This window comes from Bombyx mori, chromosome 2 (genome assembly GCF_030269925.1).
Source record: "Bombyx mori chromosome 2, ASM3026992v2".
In the NCBI taxonomy this organism is placed as follows: Eukaryota; Metazoa; Arthropoda; class Insecta; order Lepidoptera; family Bombycidae; genus Bombyx; species Bombyx mori.
The window spans coordinates 3,189,928-3,206,147 of record NC_085108.1 but is presented as its reverse complement, the minus strand read 5'-3'; the positions used below and the strand labels follow the sequence as shown (position 1 = coordinate 3,206,147).

Genomic DNA, 16,220 nt, shown 5'->3' with positions numbered 1-16,220 from the left:
CTTCGACTTACGTATATATAGGTATATATTTATTATTTAATAGTTGCTATAAATAATATTACGTTAAAACAATAAACTGAATCACACAATTAAAGATCTTCATAAGGCGAACCGCAGCGAACGTTGTAGAAGTGATCGCAGACCTAAAAACAAAATTACTTAATAGAACATAAATAAATAAATATAAATATTTACTAACAATCACGCCACGTTAACTGGTCCCGTGATAAGTTCGTAAAGAACTTGTGTTACAGATAACGGAAATAAATGTAAGATTTTTATTATACAAATACCTATATTTAACATCACATATCCAGAACCCTGGAAAATACATTTATATTTATCATACAAATATCTTCTCTTGGCGGGGTTCGAACCCGCGACCCCCTTGTGTAGTGACCATGTCACTTACCACTACACCAGACGGCCGTTAAACGTTAGGACAGACAACGTAAGCTTTTTTTTATTGCTTAGATGGGTGGACGAGCTCACAGCCCACCTGATTTTAAGTATTTACTGAAGCCCATAGACATCTACAATGTAAATGCGCCACCGACCTTGAGATATAAGTTCTAATGTCTCAAGTATAGTTACAACGGCTGCCCCAGCCTTCAAACCGAAACGCATTACTGCTTCACGGCAGAAATAGGCAGGGTGGTGGTACCTACCCGTGCGGACTCACAAGAGGTCCTTACCACCAGTAATTACGCAAATGATAATTTTGCGGGTTTCATTTTTAGTAGACGATGTTATTCCTTCACCGTGGAAGTTAATCGTGAACATTTTTTAAGTACGTATTTCATTAGAAAAATTGGTTCCCGCATACGGGATTCGAACATCGATGCATCGCTAGATACGAATGCACCGGACGTCTTATCTTTTAGGCCAGGACGACTTCAAACTTCACTTGCCTAGCTTAAAATTTCACGATTATTACCTGAAACTGTTCGTTGAAGAGCGTCCCCTTTGAGCATAAGTCGGTGCTGATCAGACGTTGCCGCCAGCAGAAGTGATAGGCCTGAAAAGCGATATGTTTTATTTTTAGTACAATAGTAATAGTTACAATTCATTAGTCACTAGATGAATAACTTCTCAGTGGGTCGCGTTTCAGATCCAGTGGCAGATTCTGCGAAGCACGTAGCTACCTAGGGGCCAGGCGGGGCAGCGCCCTGGGGCCTTCAAGCTCAGGGGGCCCTCGAATCCTTACCAGAAATCTCGATCGAACTGAACTTTTGGAAATTTCTCCTATTTTAAAAATAAATATGACAGGTTGCAACCCCACTTTAATCATGACAACTCAGTTGAGAGAAATTCAAAAGTTGTGCCTAGGGAATTCCCCTAAATTCTTTCTGTAGGTTGGCAGTGTTGTCAATTTGACGGATAGTGATATGTGCGTTTTATTATTCTACGATGTGCATTTTATTGTGAATTCGAGTTAAGCCTCGAAGGCTCCGTCGGCCGGGCGTCCTTGGGGTGAGTTGTCTGATTGTAGTGTTCACCGCGGTAACCTTTACCTCATCCAGGTTTTGACCTCGGAGTGGATCGGACGCTTGGGCGAAGAGTGCAGGGGAGTTGCCTAGTGCGGTAAGGCCCTGAAAACATGTTTGGACCCGCGGTTTCGCAGTCGCGGACCAGTACCACATACCCCACGCGCATCCTAGGCGCGGGGACCTTGTAGGAGGTTCGGCCCCAGCCCGAAAAAAAAAAGGACCCGCCCTTTATATAATAAACCCTTGAATCTTCTTTATTTCGTTTTATTAGCCAAACCTACACCAAGTATTAATTTTAATTTATGTTGTTATCTTTAATATTTTTATTACCTGCCCTGCAGTGCACAAAAAAGAGTTAAACAGCTAAGCATTTTTAAAATATTTCATATTTTTATTTGATAAAACCTAATCAGCTTACATAGCAGTGGGGCCCTATTTTTTAATTTGCCCCAGGGCCCTTGGTTATCTAGCTACGCCACTGAGCACTGCTCTTGCTAGGGCCAGTGTTAGCAACACTCCGGTTTGAACCCCGTGAGCTCACCTACATGTTAGGGCGAAGCTGAAATAGCCTCTCAAGGCTATCAGCATAGGTAGGGAAAAAAAGTCAGACATCATAGAGCCGAATAGGGTGATCGAACTAAGAGAAATATTGAGTACACCAATCACATTTGTTGTCTTAGAACAATTTAGAAATCTTCTCTTGACGCTTAGCAAACGAAAACGAATGACAGTTCTTAGGACGGAGGTACCGCTCTTCAAGAAGGCTGGTTGGTAAGTGTGTAATGGCGTCTACGCGCCTCCATTGGCTTGGCTCTGTCGTAGCACGAAGTTAGCCGAGTTCCGACGAGACCGCGATCGTGCTGCCATCTCTCGGGAATCGTGCTGCGTTTCGTTTATCTATCAAACTAATGACCGTCTCCGACATGTATATGATATGTACATATGGAGATGTGAAAGGTTATTTGGTTTAAGCGTCATCTATGCAACTTACAAGAGAAACATTTAAAGTTTAAAATTTGGAAAACAAATATCAAAACCAAAAATAAAATCTTTTTTCAGCTATTCGTATTGAGTAAACTTAATTTGAAGTTCAATTAAAAACATCGAACTTTTGATGCTGATACCAAATAAAACAGACCTTTGATTACAAAGATAAATGTCACGATAATCAAACGGCCTTTCATCGTCAGCGCCATCTATCGCCGAATATTCGGATGAATGTCTAAAGATCTAATAGCATCTAGAACGCTCGAGAAGTACAATGCCATCTATTGTCAGATAGCGGAAACACACAATACTCGACTTGTGTGGAATATTCTTGACGATTCTAGGAATTTCTTCTCGACTATAACAGCGTTTCAGAGATGGCACGCAGTCAGTCAGTAATCGGAACTACTCAATCGAAACAGCGAACGGATCACCTGAAGCGAAGCAGAAGAAGCGATTTGAGAATTTTAAAGTGCTTGTGAAGCGTTTTAAGTGTTCTAAGTGCTAATACAGTGTCAACTTGTACTTCGGTGGATTTTTTTTATTTATCCCAAACCCCGGCGCGTACGGGCCGAATCACACCGGAATGGCAGCGTCGCGGCGAGCACTTTCAGCATGAAATAATTTTAAACTTTATCTATATACTTAAAAGATCAGTAGTCGCTTGAAAATCTAGAATAGGTCGCAACACAGCCGTCGCTCGACCGCGGTGAAGCGAACAGCCGCGCGACACGTGCCTCTTGTCAGTGGTTCTGCCCTGGGCTGCCAGCGGCGACACCGCGCTCATATATAATAACCAATTCCATCATATGAGGCCTATAAAATCAAAGGCAGCTAAACGCCTTAATGTCGTAAAATGGATGGACACGCTTTAGTGTTTTCATGTTATAACAAATGCAGCTAAATCTCTAACAAATTCAGTTCAAACATTTATCAGCGAAGCTTTATCATTTAAAATTCAGATTATTAGTAATATTCTCATTCTTTATAAATCTGCTTTAAAATATAGAATATCTTAGCTATCCGAACAAAGTTATTTCAGCTTCTTAAACCGGGAGTGTTTCTAACACTTGTCCTAGCAAGAGCAGTACTTCGATGCATCGGGAGGATCCGTAATGACGTGTTTAGGGCCGATTTTTGTAGTTTACCTGAATATTTGACTGACTTGGATTTAGCTGCCTTTGATTTTATAGGCCTCATATTCACTCCAAACACACGAGTATCATTGCCGAATGAAGAAACTAAATTAGGCGCGTGCAGTCTGGAGGGCGCCGCCGGCCACTGCCATTCCGGTGTGACTCGGCCCTTATCTTATACCTTTAAACGAGCATTTCTTGTATATTAATATATATGTATATAATCTGAATCTCGGAAACGGCTCCAACGATTTTCATAAAATTTAGTATACAGGGGGCGATAAATCGAACTAGCTACGATTTATTTTCAGAAAATGTTGTTTTATTCGTGTTTTCAATAATCAACTCTTCCCGACATCTATTGGCCAATAATAATACTATTTTTGCAACTAACCGCTTTAAAGACACAACAAGATGGCGTTATCAAAAAAAAACCGCGCAAGGCGTTATCAAAAAAAATCGTCTAGTAAGTAGTATTTACTTGACATCCACTGTCTATATCAGCGTAGTATCCTTTCTGTCGTCCGGCGCAGGAGAAGCGAGTGGGGGGTGCGTGGTCGTATACAGAGTGGAGTGGGGGGTGGTGGGGAAGGTGCAGCACGTGGTAATAGTCGATGGCCTGCTGGGACAGTACTGCTGCTACGCCTGGAAAGAAAAGCGAAACGACTAATTAAATAACATCATTAATTAGGCTAGGCTTTTTATTCTAAAGACCGATGAACGAGTGGTTACTGGAGACCATGGACATCACGATGTTAATGCCGCCACCGATCTTGAGACATGTGTTCTAAATCTCAGTTTTGATGAACGAATTACACTATTTACTAATAACTTACTCATTCAAGACAAGTATATAATATCGGTAGATATTAGACCTTCGGACTTACCTTACCTTACCTTAGGACTTCGAATAGTAAGTCGAAGGTAAGTCCGTCGTGGCCTAAAGAATAAGGCTCACGGGCTCAACCTTTTTTTTTATTACCGTATATACAGACGAGCGTACGACCCACCTGATGGTGAGTGGTTACCGTCGCTCGAGGACGTTAGCAATGCCAGGGGCAGAGCGAAGCCGCTGCCTACCGAAGAGCCTGACAGAATTGCTAACACTAGTCCTAGCAAGAGCAGTGCTTCGCTGAATCTACCACCGGATCGGAATCGTGACTCACTGAGAAAAACGACCGAGAAACTTGGTGGAAGTTGGTCATAGTAACCATAACAAAAAAACATCCTAGGTTTTAATCACCTTTAAAAACTGAGACCTTAGAACTCATATCTTAAGGAGGGTGGCGGCATTTACGTTGTAGTTGTCAATGGGTTCCGGTAACCACTTAACACCAGGTGGGCTGTAAGCTCGTTCACCCATCTAAGCAATAAAAGATATAAAAAAAATATTTAAAAAAACTTTACAACAGAACCATAAAACTCATTAAAAAAATCCTTACTCCAAAAATTCATTACACATGTTATATTTATAAAGATGGAAAATTTTATAATAACTAGAGGTCCCGCAGTAGTCGAAATTCGACTATAATTAATAGGAATTGTAAGTTTGTACACTATTATGATTGTATGTTATACTTCTATAATCACAAATTTCGCCAAGACTACACTATAAAAATATTAACAAAGACAAACCATTTCTATTCTCAATTTGACAACAGACGTCAAGAACAAAAGTTTGACAATAAATAGTATGCATGCGTGTGTGCGTCAAATACATGGTATGTAGTGTTTGTAATGTTTTTTTTATTGATTTAATGTATCCTTTATGCATTATTTTAAAAAAATATTAGCATTGTGCACTTCTTCTCTATATTCTCTATAAGTGTGGAAAATTTCATACTCCTCCGTCCGCGCAATTTTCGTAAAAAGGTATACAAAGTTTTTGCTTCACGTATTAATATATAGATTGGTATAAATTTTAAAACCTATCTGATTATATTATTATACTAGCTGTACCCGACCGCATCGCTGGGCATATAAAATTAACATTATTATTTCACACCCAAAGATTCTCATCATTAACGCCCCCACAACTGGTGTAGGGAGTCCAATACTCATATAAATATTAGCCTATCCATGAAGTACATCTATTTTCTACATGGATACCAAGTTTCAAGTCAATCGGATACATGGTTCAGTAGTTATAACGGAACATCCGTAAAAACCACTGTAGTATAGTTAATGATAAAATAGTTGTATGGCTCTGGTGTAAAGTTGGATTTTTTTAAGTTACGACAATTCCGCTTTCTTCCGTCGATATGCTACAGGAGATTTAATCCAAGAAGGGTTCACGTCTTATAAGCTGCCGGTCGTAATAGTAGGGGAGCCCAAGTGGGGATTTTGGAATTTACTAAAGCGCGGCAGATTAATATGAGAGCTATATTTAGCCGCCGTCCCACCAAGGGAGGATATTTGTATGATAAATATAAAAATGTCTTTTCCAGGGATGTATATTTAATATATGTATGTGTATAATAAAAATATTACATTTATTTCCGTTATCTGGTACCTCTAACACAAGTTCTTTATGAACTTACCACGGGACCAGTTAACGTGGCGTGATTGTTTGTAAATATTTATTTATTATTTATTTATTTATTTAAGTTTCACTTAAGACCCCTTAAGAAAATCTGACGCGCTCGATAAAAATTTTTTTTTCATTTTCAACCCTTACCTACGACCACACCCACCATGCAAACGATCAGATTAACATACAAACATTAATAAAAATACGTAGGACATTTATGCTATCAATATCTGAGGCGCTCGAGTATGTCCGTGCAACAAGACAGGTTGGACTGGATACCCTAAACCACAGGCGAAAGTTGCATCTACTCGTATATTACTGTTCTTTATTACAGAACTAGCTGACCCGGCAGACTTCGTAGTGCCTTAATCGATAAAAAAAATACCTAAACTTTTGTATAAAATAAACTTAAAACAAACCACCGTGCGACGGGAGACACATCAAAGGGAAAACCAAATTGTTATTTTTGTTTAATTCCGAACATTTTCATTCATTTATCTACCTTTTAAACCTTCTCTGGACTTCCACAAATAATTCAAGACCAAAATTAACCAAATCGGTCCAGCCGTTCTCGAGTTTTAGCGAGACTAACGAACAGCAATTCATTTTTATATAAATAGATATAGTCAATAATCCCTTGGCACTCCGGCAAATGACACTATTCGTCGGGTAACAGTATGCGCGGGCGGGAGTGCGCCCCCGCCACCACTTATTCGCGGCGTTGGCGCGGGGCCGTTGAGGACCCGTAGAGCTGGGAACTGTCCAACGGCCAGGGAAATTGCGCTGTTGAACGAATTTCTGTCCGAAATCCAGCATGCTGACGTATTTGCCGATAGCTGAGGAATACTTTATTCCAAAATAATTTTATTTTTAGCATAATATTAGAAATAGTACTTAATAATTACAATAATGTTTTTGTGTTAACGAGCCAGGCGTTTTGGTGAAAACTGTGAGCCTGACTTTGTATTGAATGGAATAAATAAATAAATAAACAGTTTTTTTTTACAAATTTGCAAATCTATATCCGCTTCCCCCACCGATGAAAAGGTACACATTAAATGATATGTTTTTCTTATTATCATCTGAGCTTTGCAACCCAATAGGTCTCTATGACGCTCGACTAAATCCCCATTTAACATTGTGGGCTCCCCTACTATAAAATTCACCCCTAACGCAGCACGATAAGGGAAAATACCGCCCTGACCTTCGCAAACGAAATTAAAGCACATAAATAAATTCAGACATACCCATCGATACCAAAATGCAAAATAAATTCGCCATTCTTAAAAATAAACTAAATTAACACTAAATTTTACGAGTTTATTTTAATAAATAGTTTATTGGGGCACGGGTCGTTGGCCGACCGGCGCACTGTACGAGATCAATTGTACTAAGCCAATAGCTAATCTTTTACTTTGTAATCAATCTGCTACAAATTTAGAATGTGATCGATCTGTGGATGATATTATGCGGGATGTAGGTAATATTTTAATAACAGTTTTATTTTCTTACGTAAATACTTTAAAAAGCTCATTTTAAGCCCACTGTGCTATCATCAAATATAATGCTGACAATAAGGGCCCTTCTTAAGCTCACAGTGTTATTAACATTGAGCCCGGATTGCTTTTTCACATGTCTTTAGAGAGACGCATTATAGATGAACATATGTACAGTTGCATGGGCCACTAGCGGCCCGCCCCGGCTTCGTTTGCATAGTAGCGCACGCGATGTAAAGAATATTTTAGGTATTTTTTTTACACATTGGGATACATTATTGGAGTTTCAGTAAGGATCCCTATTTTTTTTTTTATTATAATTTTTTTAATATAGCCTATGTCACCCGGGGATAGTATAGCTTGCCAAGAGTGAAAGAATTTTTTAAATCGGTTCAGTAGTTTCGGAGCCAATTCAATGATGTAGTGGTAAGTGACATGGTCACTACACAAGGGAGTCGCGGGTTCGAATCCCGCCAAGAGAAGATATTTATATGATAAATATAAATGTCTTTTCCAGGGTTATGGATGTATATTAAATATATGTATGTGTATAATAAAAATCTTACATTTATTCCCGTTATCTGGTACCTGTAACACAAGTTCTTTACGAACTTATCACGGGACCAGTTAACGGGGCGCGATTGTTAGTAAATATTTATTTATTATTATTACAAACAAACAATCTAATCTTTCCTCTTTATAATATTAAGTATAAATAATTCTAAGTCTATTTTTAGATGAATCTAGTTATGATACCACGTTGTAAGTAAAATTCCATCAGACGTTTTAGTCCGCTTAAAAAGTAAACACGAGAAATACTCCCGGGAGGTAAAACTAAGGAACGTCGCTTCCTGATAGATCCTGTCGCATTGTAATTGTCGCAAACCGTTAAGTATTTGTAGCTTTGGAGATAAATAAGCACAAGGATAATAACGAGCGTGATATTGAACCATAAAAGCAGTTTTAATTATGTCGACTCCCCGCCAAAACCGAATACTAAAAACATACATAGATATTGAAGTCGTCGTGGCCTAAAGGATAAGACGTCCGGTGCATTCGTGTGTAGCGATGCACCGGTGTTCGAATCCCGCAGATGAGTACCAATTTTTCTAATGAAATACGTACCTAACAAATGTTCACGATTGACTTCCACGGTGAAGGAATAACATCGTGCAATAAAAATCAAACCCGCAAAACTATAATTTGCGTATTTACTGGTGGTAGGACCTCTTGTGAGTCCGCACGGGTAGGCACCACCGCCCCGCCTCTTTCTGCCGTGAAGCAGTAATGCGTTTCGGTCTGAAGAGTGGGGCAGCCGTTGTGACTATACTGAGACCTTAGAACTATATCTCAAGGTGTGTGGCGCATTTGTGATTGTCTGATTGTCTCACTACTTACAGGAAAAATCTGTCGCGGATCATCTCCCAATTAAATTTATCTTAAGCAATGAATGAAATGTATTCAAATCTTAGCTGTATATTTTTTTTATTTTTGATGTTAATGCACTGTCGATTGCACCTATAATTGAGGTGACATCTGCCATGAACTTTTGTCAATTTGTCAATGTTTTGTATTGATGATCACTTTGTTGGTGCAACTTAATAAATAAATAAATAAATAAAATAAATAAAATTTACGATGTGGGTGTCTATGGGCTCCAGTAACCACTTAAGACCAGGTGGGCTGTGAGCTCGTCCATCCATCAAAGCAATAAAAAAAAATTAAAAAAAAAACACGATTATCCTAACTGAATCGGTAGTGCAGTAGTTATAGGTCCTGACTGTCGCGCCGAGGGTCGTGGGTTCGATTCCCACATCGGGCAGACGTTCGTGTGATGAACATGCTTGTTTGTTCTTTGTCCGGGTTTTTATTATCTATTTATGTATATATCTAAACATATATAAGTATGTACGTCAGTCTCTGATACCCATAACACGGGAAATGCCAATTCGGAACCGTATGGTCGTGCGTGATTTGTTCCCAGTTATTATATATTACTAGCTGACCCGGCAAACGTTGTTTTGCCATATATAAGATTTCTAGGGAATTTCTAGTGTAGAAAAAAAAAACTAACTTATTGTAAGTGTGTAAGGATGTGGTAAATGAGTGAAAAAGGTATGTAGTGCTGTGAACGATGAGGGAATATATAATAAAAATAACAAAACCTCATTCATTCGTTTGGAGCCTCTGGGTCTGCGGAGGGACTTCGGTTCCCTCTGTATTTTGTACCGTATGTTCCATGGGGAGTGCTCTGAGGAGTTGTTCGAGATGATACCGGCATCTCGTTTCTACCATCGCACCGCCCGCCACCGGAGTAGAGTTCATCCATACTACCTGGAGCCACTGCGGTCATCCACAGTGCGTTTCCAGAGATCTTTTTTGCCACGTACCATCCGGCTATGGAATGAGCTCCCCTCCACGGTGTTTCCTGAGCGCTATGACATGTCCTTCTTCAAACGAGGCTTGTGGAGAGCATTAAGCGGTAGGCAGCGGCTTGGCTCTGCCCCTGGCATTGCTGAAGTCCATGGGCGACGGTAACCACTCACCATCAGGTGGGCCGTATGCTCGTCTGCCTACAAGGGCAATAAAAAAATAAAAAAAAATAAAAAAAAAATTCAACCACATAATACCTCATTATAACAAAAAAAAATGTCCAATTAAAAAAAAATATGTTAGGGGTGGACAACCCTAATCACTTAGGGGTATGAAAAATAGATAGTAGCCGATTCTCAGGCTTACTGAATATGCATAAAAAATTTCATGAGAATCGGTCAAGCGGTTTCGGAGGAGTATGGAAACGAACATTGTGACACGAGAATTTTATATATTAGATTTATTATCCTTTTCTTGGTTACATCTCGCATACACCGTACGAAGGTTGCGGCCTTGCCTACGATTGTGGCTTGCTCCAGTGACCGCGCTGTTGGGATTTGCGGTCACATATCGCAATACTCGTAATGATCATTAATTACAACAATTGAAGGAATTATCACATTCTTGTATTCTAAGTATCGACGCTTGAAAGGCAAACGTGACTAAGCGACAATGCGTGAGTTTTACAATAGACTAATTTAAAGTTGAAATACCTGAAAACAAAATTTATTTTAACGAATCCAGCTGTAGTAGAATCTAACTAGTAGTTGTAGGATTGAAATGATTTTAATAGACCTAGAAATATATTTTTTTTGCGCATCGAATATGGTTATTGCCTATCATTGATGTACAAAGCAGTCATTGTCGCTTAGTCACGTTTGCCTTTCAAGCGTCGGTATGAATTTTTTTTTATTGCCCTTTTAGGCGGACGAGCGTACGGCCCATATAATGGTGAGTGGTTACCGTCGCCCGTGGACTTGAGCAATGTCAGGGGCAGAGACAAGGCGCTGCCTACAAATCAATGGCCCATCACTGCGTTGCTATTATTGCCTCGTGAATCTAGTGCTCTGATGATTAAGCCTCGGCATCTGAGCAAGACTGTTATTTGGCAGCTTTATTTAAAAAAAAGATAGCTTTAGCTCCTCAAAGGTTGTTAGACGAATGCCAATCTAATTTCTGACAGAAACTTGAGAGAACAATTGTTTCTAAAATCATGAATGTTTGTTTAAAGTTAATCGGATAGTCCTTTTTAATTTGGGATGAAAGCCTTATCCGAAAGCGATCTGGTTTCACCAGAACAGGTGGGTGAGCGCAAACTTAGCCGGGTGAGGTGAGATTTGCTAGTTATGCGAGTCTGGGTACCAGGGTCCCTATACCTGCTTCTAGTGCTAAGCGCTGCAGAGGTCTAATAGTTGGGTTAGTGGATGGATGGATGTGAGGATAAGCTGCAACTTTCTGTTACCTTGATACTCGATTTTTTTTCCCAATTTGGTAATTAGGCCTATCACAATTATTGCAGGCTTCATTACATAAATTAATTACGTAATTATAAGTTATTATATGCTCAGAGTTACTCTGAAGGATAAAATGGAAGGAATGAGGTTATTCGATAGAGAACTACAGTCATTGACATAGCTCAAAGAGTCAGCAAAGCTGAAATGGCGGTGGGCTGGCCATATATGCTGTAGAACTGGCGATCGCTGGCGCAGACAGGTCCTCGAGTGAGGACCACGCAGCGGAAGACGTAACGTGGGACGCCCCCTGGTTAGATAGTTCGATGACCTCTGAACGGTGGCCGGCAAGAAGTGGATGAGAAAAACCGAAGACCGGGCTCAGTGGTGTGGGTTGGGAGAGGCCTATGTCCAGCAGTGAACGACTGTATTGGGCTGATGATGATGATGATGATGAATTAAAAAAAATGGCACGTCCTTAAAAAAATTACATTAGAATTAAGTTTCTAGCCTACGCACGTTTTGGCGCCATAAGTGAGCGGTTGGCGCCAAAGCTGACCGCCATCGCGCCCCGAGGTCAAGCGTCAACATTCCGAATTTAAATTTCATAAAAAAAAATTCAAACTTCACGTTTTGAAATTCGAGTCCGCTTTTGCCTTTTTTTTTAATTCAACTTTTTAATTTGGTTCACGGCTCTGAAGCTGACGTATTAGGTAATGGTTGTTAGGTAAGTGAGCGCTTGTTATGGAATAATTAGCGATCAGTTTATTAAACTCGATTATGGCGTGCTTGCTTGACAAGTATACGAGTAAATGAGCATGTAATTAAGAATTAATATAATATTTAAAATCGAATTCGCTTTCAGACGATTTTTCTCAAACAAAGGCAGACGTTCTCGGACAGAACTTTTTTTTTATTATTGCTTAGATGGGTGGACGAGCTCACAGCCCACCTGGTGTTAAGTGGTTACTGGAGCCCATAGACATCTACAACGTAAATGTAATAATAAACACCCATCTTGAGATATAAGTTCTAAGGTCTCAGTATAGTTACAACGACTACCCCACCCTTCAAACCGAAACGCATTACTGCTTCACGGCAGAAATAGGCAGGGCGGTGGTACCTACCCGTGCGGACTCACAAGAGGTCCTACCACCAGTGATTACGCAAATTATAATTTTGCGGGTTTGACTTTTATTACACGATGTTATTCCTTCACCGTGGAAGTCAATCGTGAACATTTGTTAAGTACGTATTTCATTAGAAAAATTACTGGTTGAAAAGTAGCTTTTGACTATAGTCTTTATTATGTACCTAACTAAAATCTTAACTCTTAAGTCGAATGACGATATAGAAGTAACGATTACTATAAAATGCATCTATAATTATTGTTTTTTAATTTTTAGAATAATATGTATTGTTTCTTCTATGGTAGTTAATGAGGAAGTATGTATTTCCTGTGAGGCTCAGGAAGGTCTTTAGTGGTAAGACGCTTGACTGTATCCCTGGCATTGCTGTTGTCCATGAGCGACAACTCATCGTCAGCTTGTACGATCGTCTGTCCATCAAGGAAATACAAACATGAAACTAAAAATCTCTTTTAACTATTATTCCAATTACAAAGTACATCATCAGTAAATCAAATAAAACCTTATTTTCAAACCCCGAATTCACAGATCTACCCACCCACCCGAAACCATAAACAATCAATAACATGACAATGACACAACTGACACACGTCAACGTCTCATTAGAAGCGGACCATCTATCATTTCGATTGATTTGCATAAATCGTTGTCAAACGAATTGAACGTTCCACGTACGGATTACGATCAACACTTGTAATTGATATTTTCTATTTGTATTGACGAATTTGAAACTTTAGTATACATTTTTATAATAAATACCATGAAATCGTAGAACTTAAAATCTTCTTTTTCTCCACCTTATCCCACTAGGTGGGGTCGGCAAAGGGAATTTTTCTATTCCATTCTCTTCTATCAGCCGTCATCTCAACACTCACTCCTCTCTCTCTCATATCGTCATTCACGCACTCCATCCATGTCTTCTTCGATCGATCTCTTCCCCCTCTACCTTGCGCTACTATTTCCATACATCTCCTAGTCACTTGCATCTTCTCTCTACGCATCACATGTCCATACTGCGCTAACAGTCCGCTCTTAAATTCGTAGAACGTAAATTGGATGATATAGTAAAACCTACAGCAAAAGGCGAAAGAGATAGTTCTTATGGCAGGTTGCAAAAGGTACAATCGGGTATATAGAGATATAACAGAAGTAGGGTCCGCGTCAGGAAGGCTGCCCGTCGTAAAACTCAAGCAAAATCCCTTTTTGCCATACTTATTCGCAAATAGCCTAACGGACTATTCCAGCTAGGAAATTAGCTAACATTACCCCTAACGAGGGGAGTACTTCGCTGCATCTGCCGCAGGATTTTACTGGTGATAGGACCTCTAGTGAGTCCGCGCGGGTAGGTACCACCACCCTATTTATTTCTGCCGTGAAGCAGTAATGCGTTTCGGTTTGAAGGGCGGGGCAGCCGTCGTAACTATACTGAGACCTTAGAACTGATATCTTAAGGTGGGTGACGGTATTTACGTTGTAGATGTCTATGGGCTCCAGTAACCACTTAACACCAGGGGGGCTAAGATGATCTAAGCAATAAAAAAAATTAAAAAAGGGATCAAAATCGCGACCCATCAAGAAGATCCACCATGAAACTCAGCGGGCAGCCAAATCCCTATGCAGCATGGTAAGATAGACTAAGCGAACTCTTGTAACGTATCATGAGGCCAAGACAAAGACGATTGATTATCATTTTGATGTGAAACATCTATGTCAACAATCCAGACGGACTGTCGGCGTGGCGACGCGTCGTCATGGAATGCATCGCTATGCTATTTGATAGTATGTAGTATGTACATAATAGTACTTATGTTTGTATTTTAGTACGAAACATCGAACATAAAGGATGAACCGAACTTTTTCAATTCATAATTTTTGTATTTAATTTATTTTTTATATTTATACTTTATTTCAGTTTTTTTTTTAAACCATAGCATTTTGTTAGTAAGAATTACTTATTATCTATGATAGTAACTTAAAAAATCTAACACACAACTATCATTACATACATTTTATATCATTACATATGTTTTTTTTTTCGAAGGAAGAGCCGTTTTACTATACAATTGTGACGCGTATCATGTTTCAAGATGGGCACAGGTGTCGTGTGGTCCATGGGCGCCGGACCACTCAACACTAGTCGGACCCTGAACCCGTATTATATCTTGGTATATCTTGGCCTCATTCAACTGACTGATTACTTTTATTAAATCAAGATAAACAGCATACTTTCAAACTAACCGAAGGCTGCTTAACAAAGATTTTTGTATGTAAAAAATAAATTGTTAATTTTTAACACTGACAACATTGAAACGTCGGCCGAAGGTTGCAATACTAACAGTTGATTGATTAGACATTTGATCTAAATATTCAATTACGTTTTAGGGTTCCTCTTTTTTTAAATTAAGTTTTTTTTTCTGAAAATCTTGATGTTCAAGGTTTTTATTTACTAGCTTTTATCAACGGCCTCGCTCGCGTTTATGTAATTTTTTTTCAGTGAATTCAGGCAAAGTGTAAGCATTGCTCTGGGACGCTTATGGTACTAATACACACAAATTCTCTACATTGGAGATACTTTTTTTTTATTGCCTATATAGGTGGACGAGCTCACAGCCCACCTGGTGTTAAGCGGTTACTGAAGCCCATAGACATCTACAACGTAAATGCGCCACGAACCTTGAGATATAAGTTCTAAGGTCTCGGTATGGTAACAACGGCTGCCCCGCCCTTCAAACCGAAACGCATTACTGCTCCACGGCAGTGGTCCCTACCCGTGCAGACTCACAAGTCCTAAAATAGAAATAAAAATATACAGAACCATAATTATTCAGGATCGTGATATTAAAAAGATAAATATGTATAATTGATTATTGCGCTTTTTCGTAGGGGATATACGAATGTGACAGATAACTATTGCGTAATAATACGTGCCGTATTGGAATCTTTGTCAAGAAGTGATTCTTGGCGCGATAACACTCGAACAAATTACTATCTAAAATCATAAAACACATGCGGCATTAATATACTTCGACAAAGCGGCGCGACACGATAACCCTCTAATCGTGGTCGCCGCTAATTACCTACTTATCTGTTCCAGGCCATGGCGCAATACAAAGCCACCGTTGCCCTAAACATGACAATGCCTTGTTGGATTCCCCGGATTCACTCTCGGTGCTTTTAGAACCCTCAAGCACCGGTCACCATCCTTGTCGATCTCGCCAATTCGACGATCAATCTCGTCAATAGACACAGCCTACCAGCCGTGGATTCTGTTAAGCACTACTCTTGGTAGGGCGAGTGTTAATAAATAAGCCCAAGTGAAGCCCGCACAAAAAGCACAGCGGTGCTCTTCAAAAGGAGTCGCCCACCGAACACCACATTGAGCATCCCACTCCCGACTAGGCGTGTCAACACCTCCGCCTCCGCCATTCGCCCAATCATGATGTACGACCTACCCATACCGTGGGCCCCGAAGGTCAAATACTTAGGCGTCACACTCGACAGAAGGATGACATTCCGCCCCCACATAAAGACGGTATGCGACCGTGCCGCCTTCATACTAGGACGCCTCTACCCGATGATATGTAGGCGAAGTAAAATGTCCCTTAGAAA

The 16,220-nt window shown here is 39.8% G+C and overlaps 1 protein-coding gene across 1 annotated transcript; it reads right to left on the bottom strand.

The window, feature by feature from the left end:
* Positions 1 to 7: 7 nt before the first annotated feature.
* LOC101744246 (U-scoloptoxin(01)-Er1a) lies at positions 8 to 7,562 on the bottom strand. The gene is made up of 4 exons (XM_004933208.4): positions 7,391 to 7,562; positions 4,095 to 4,258; positions 938 to 1,018; positions 8 to 143 (listed from the first exon to the last, which is right to left on the bottom strand). Exons 1-4 carry the CDS (start codon positions 7,422 to 7,424, stop codon positions 90 to 92), a joined length of 333 nt encoding a protein of 110 aa, XP_004933265.1. The 5' UTR covers positions 7,425 to 7,562; the 3' UTR covers positions 8 to 89.
* Positions 7,563 to 16,220: the final 8,658 nt, after the last annotated feature.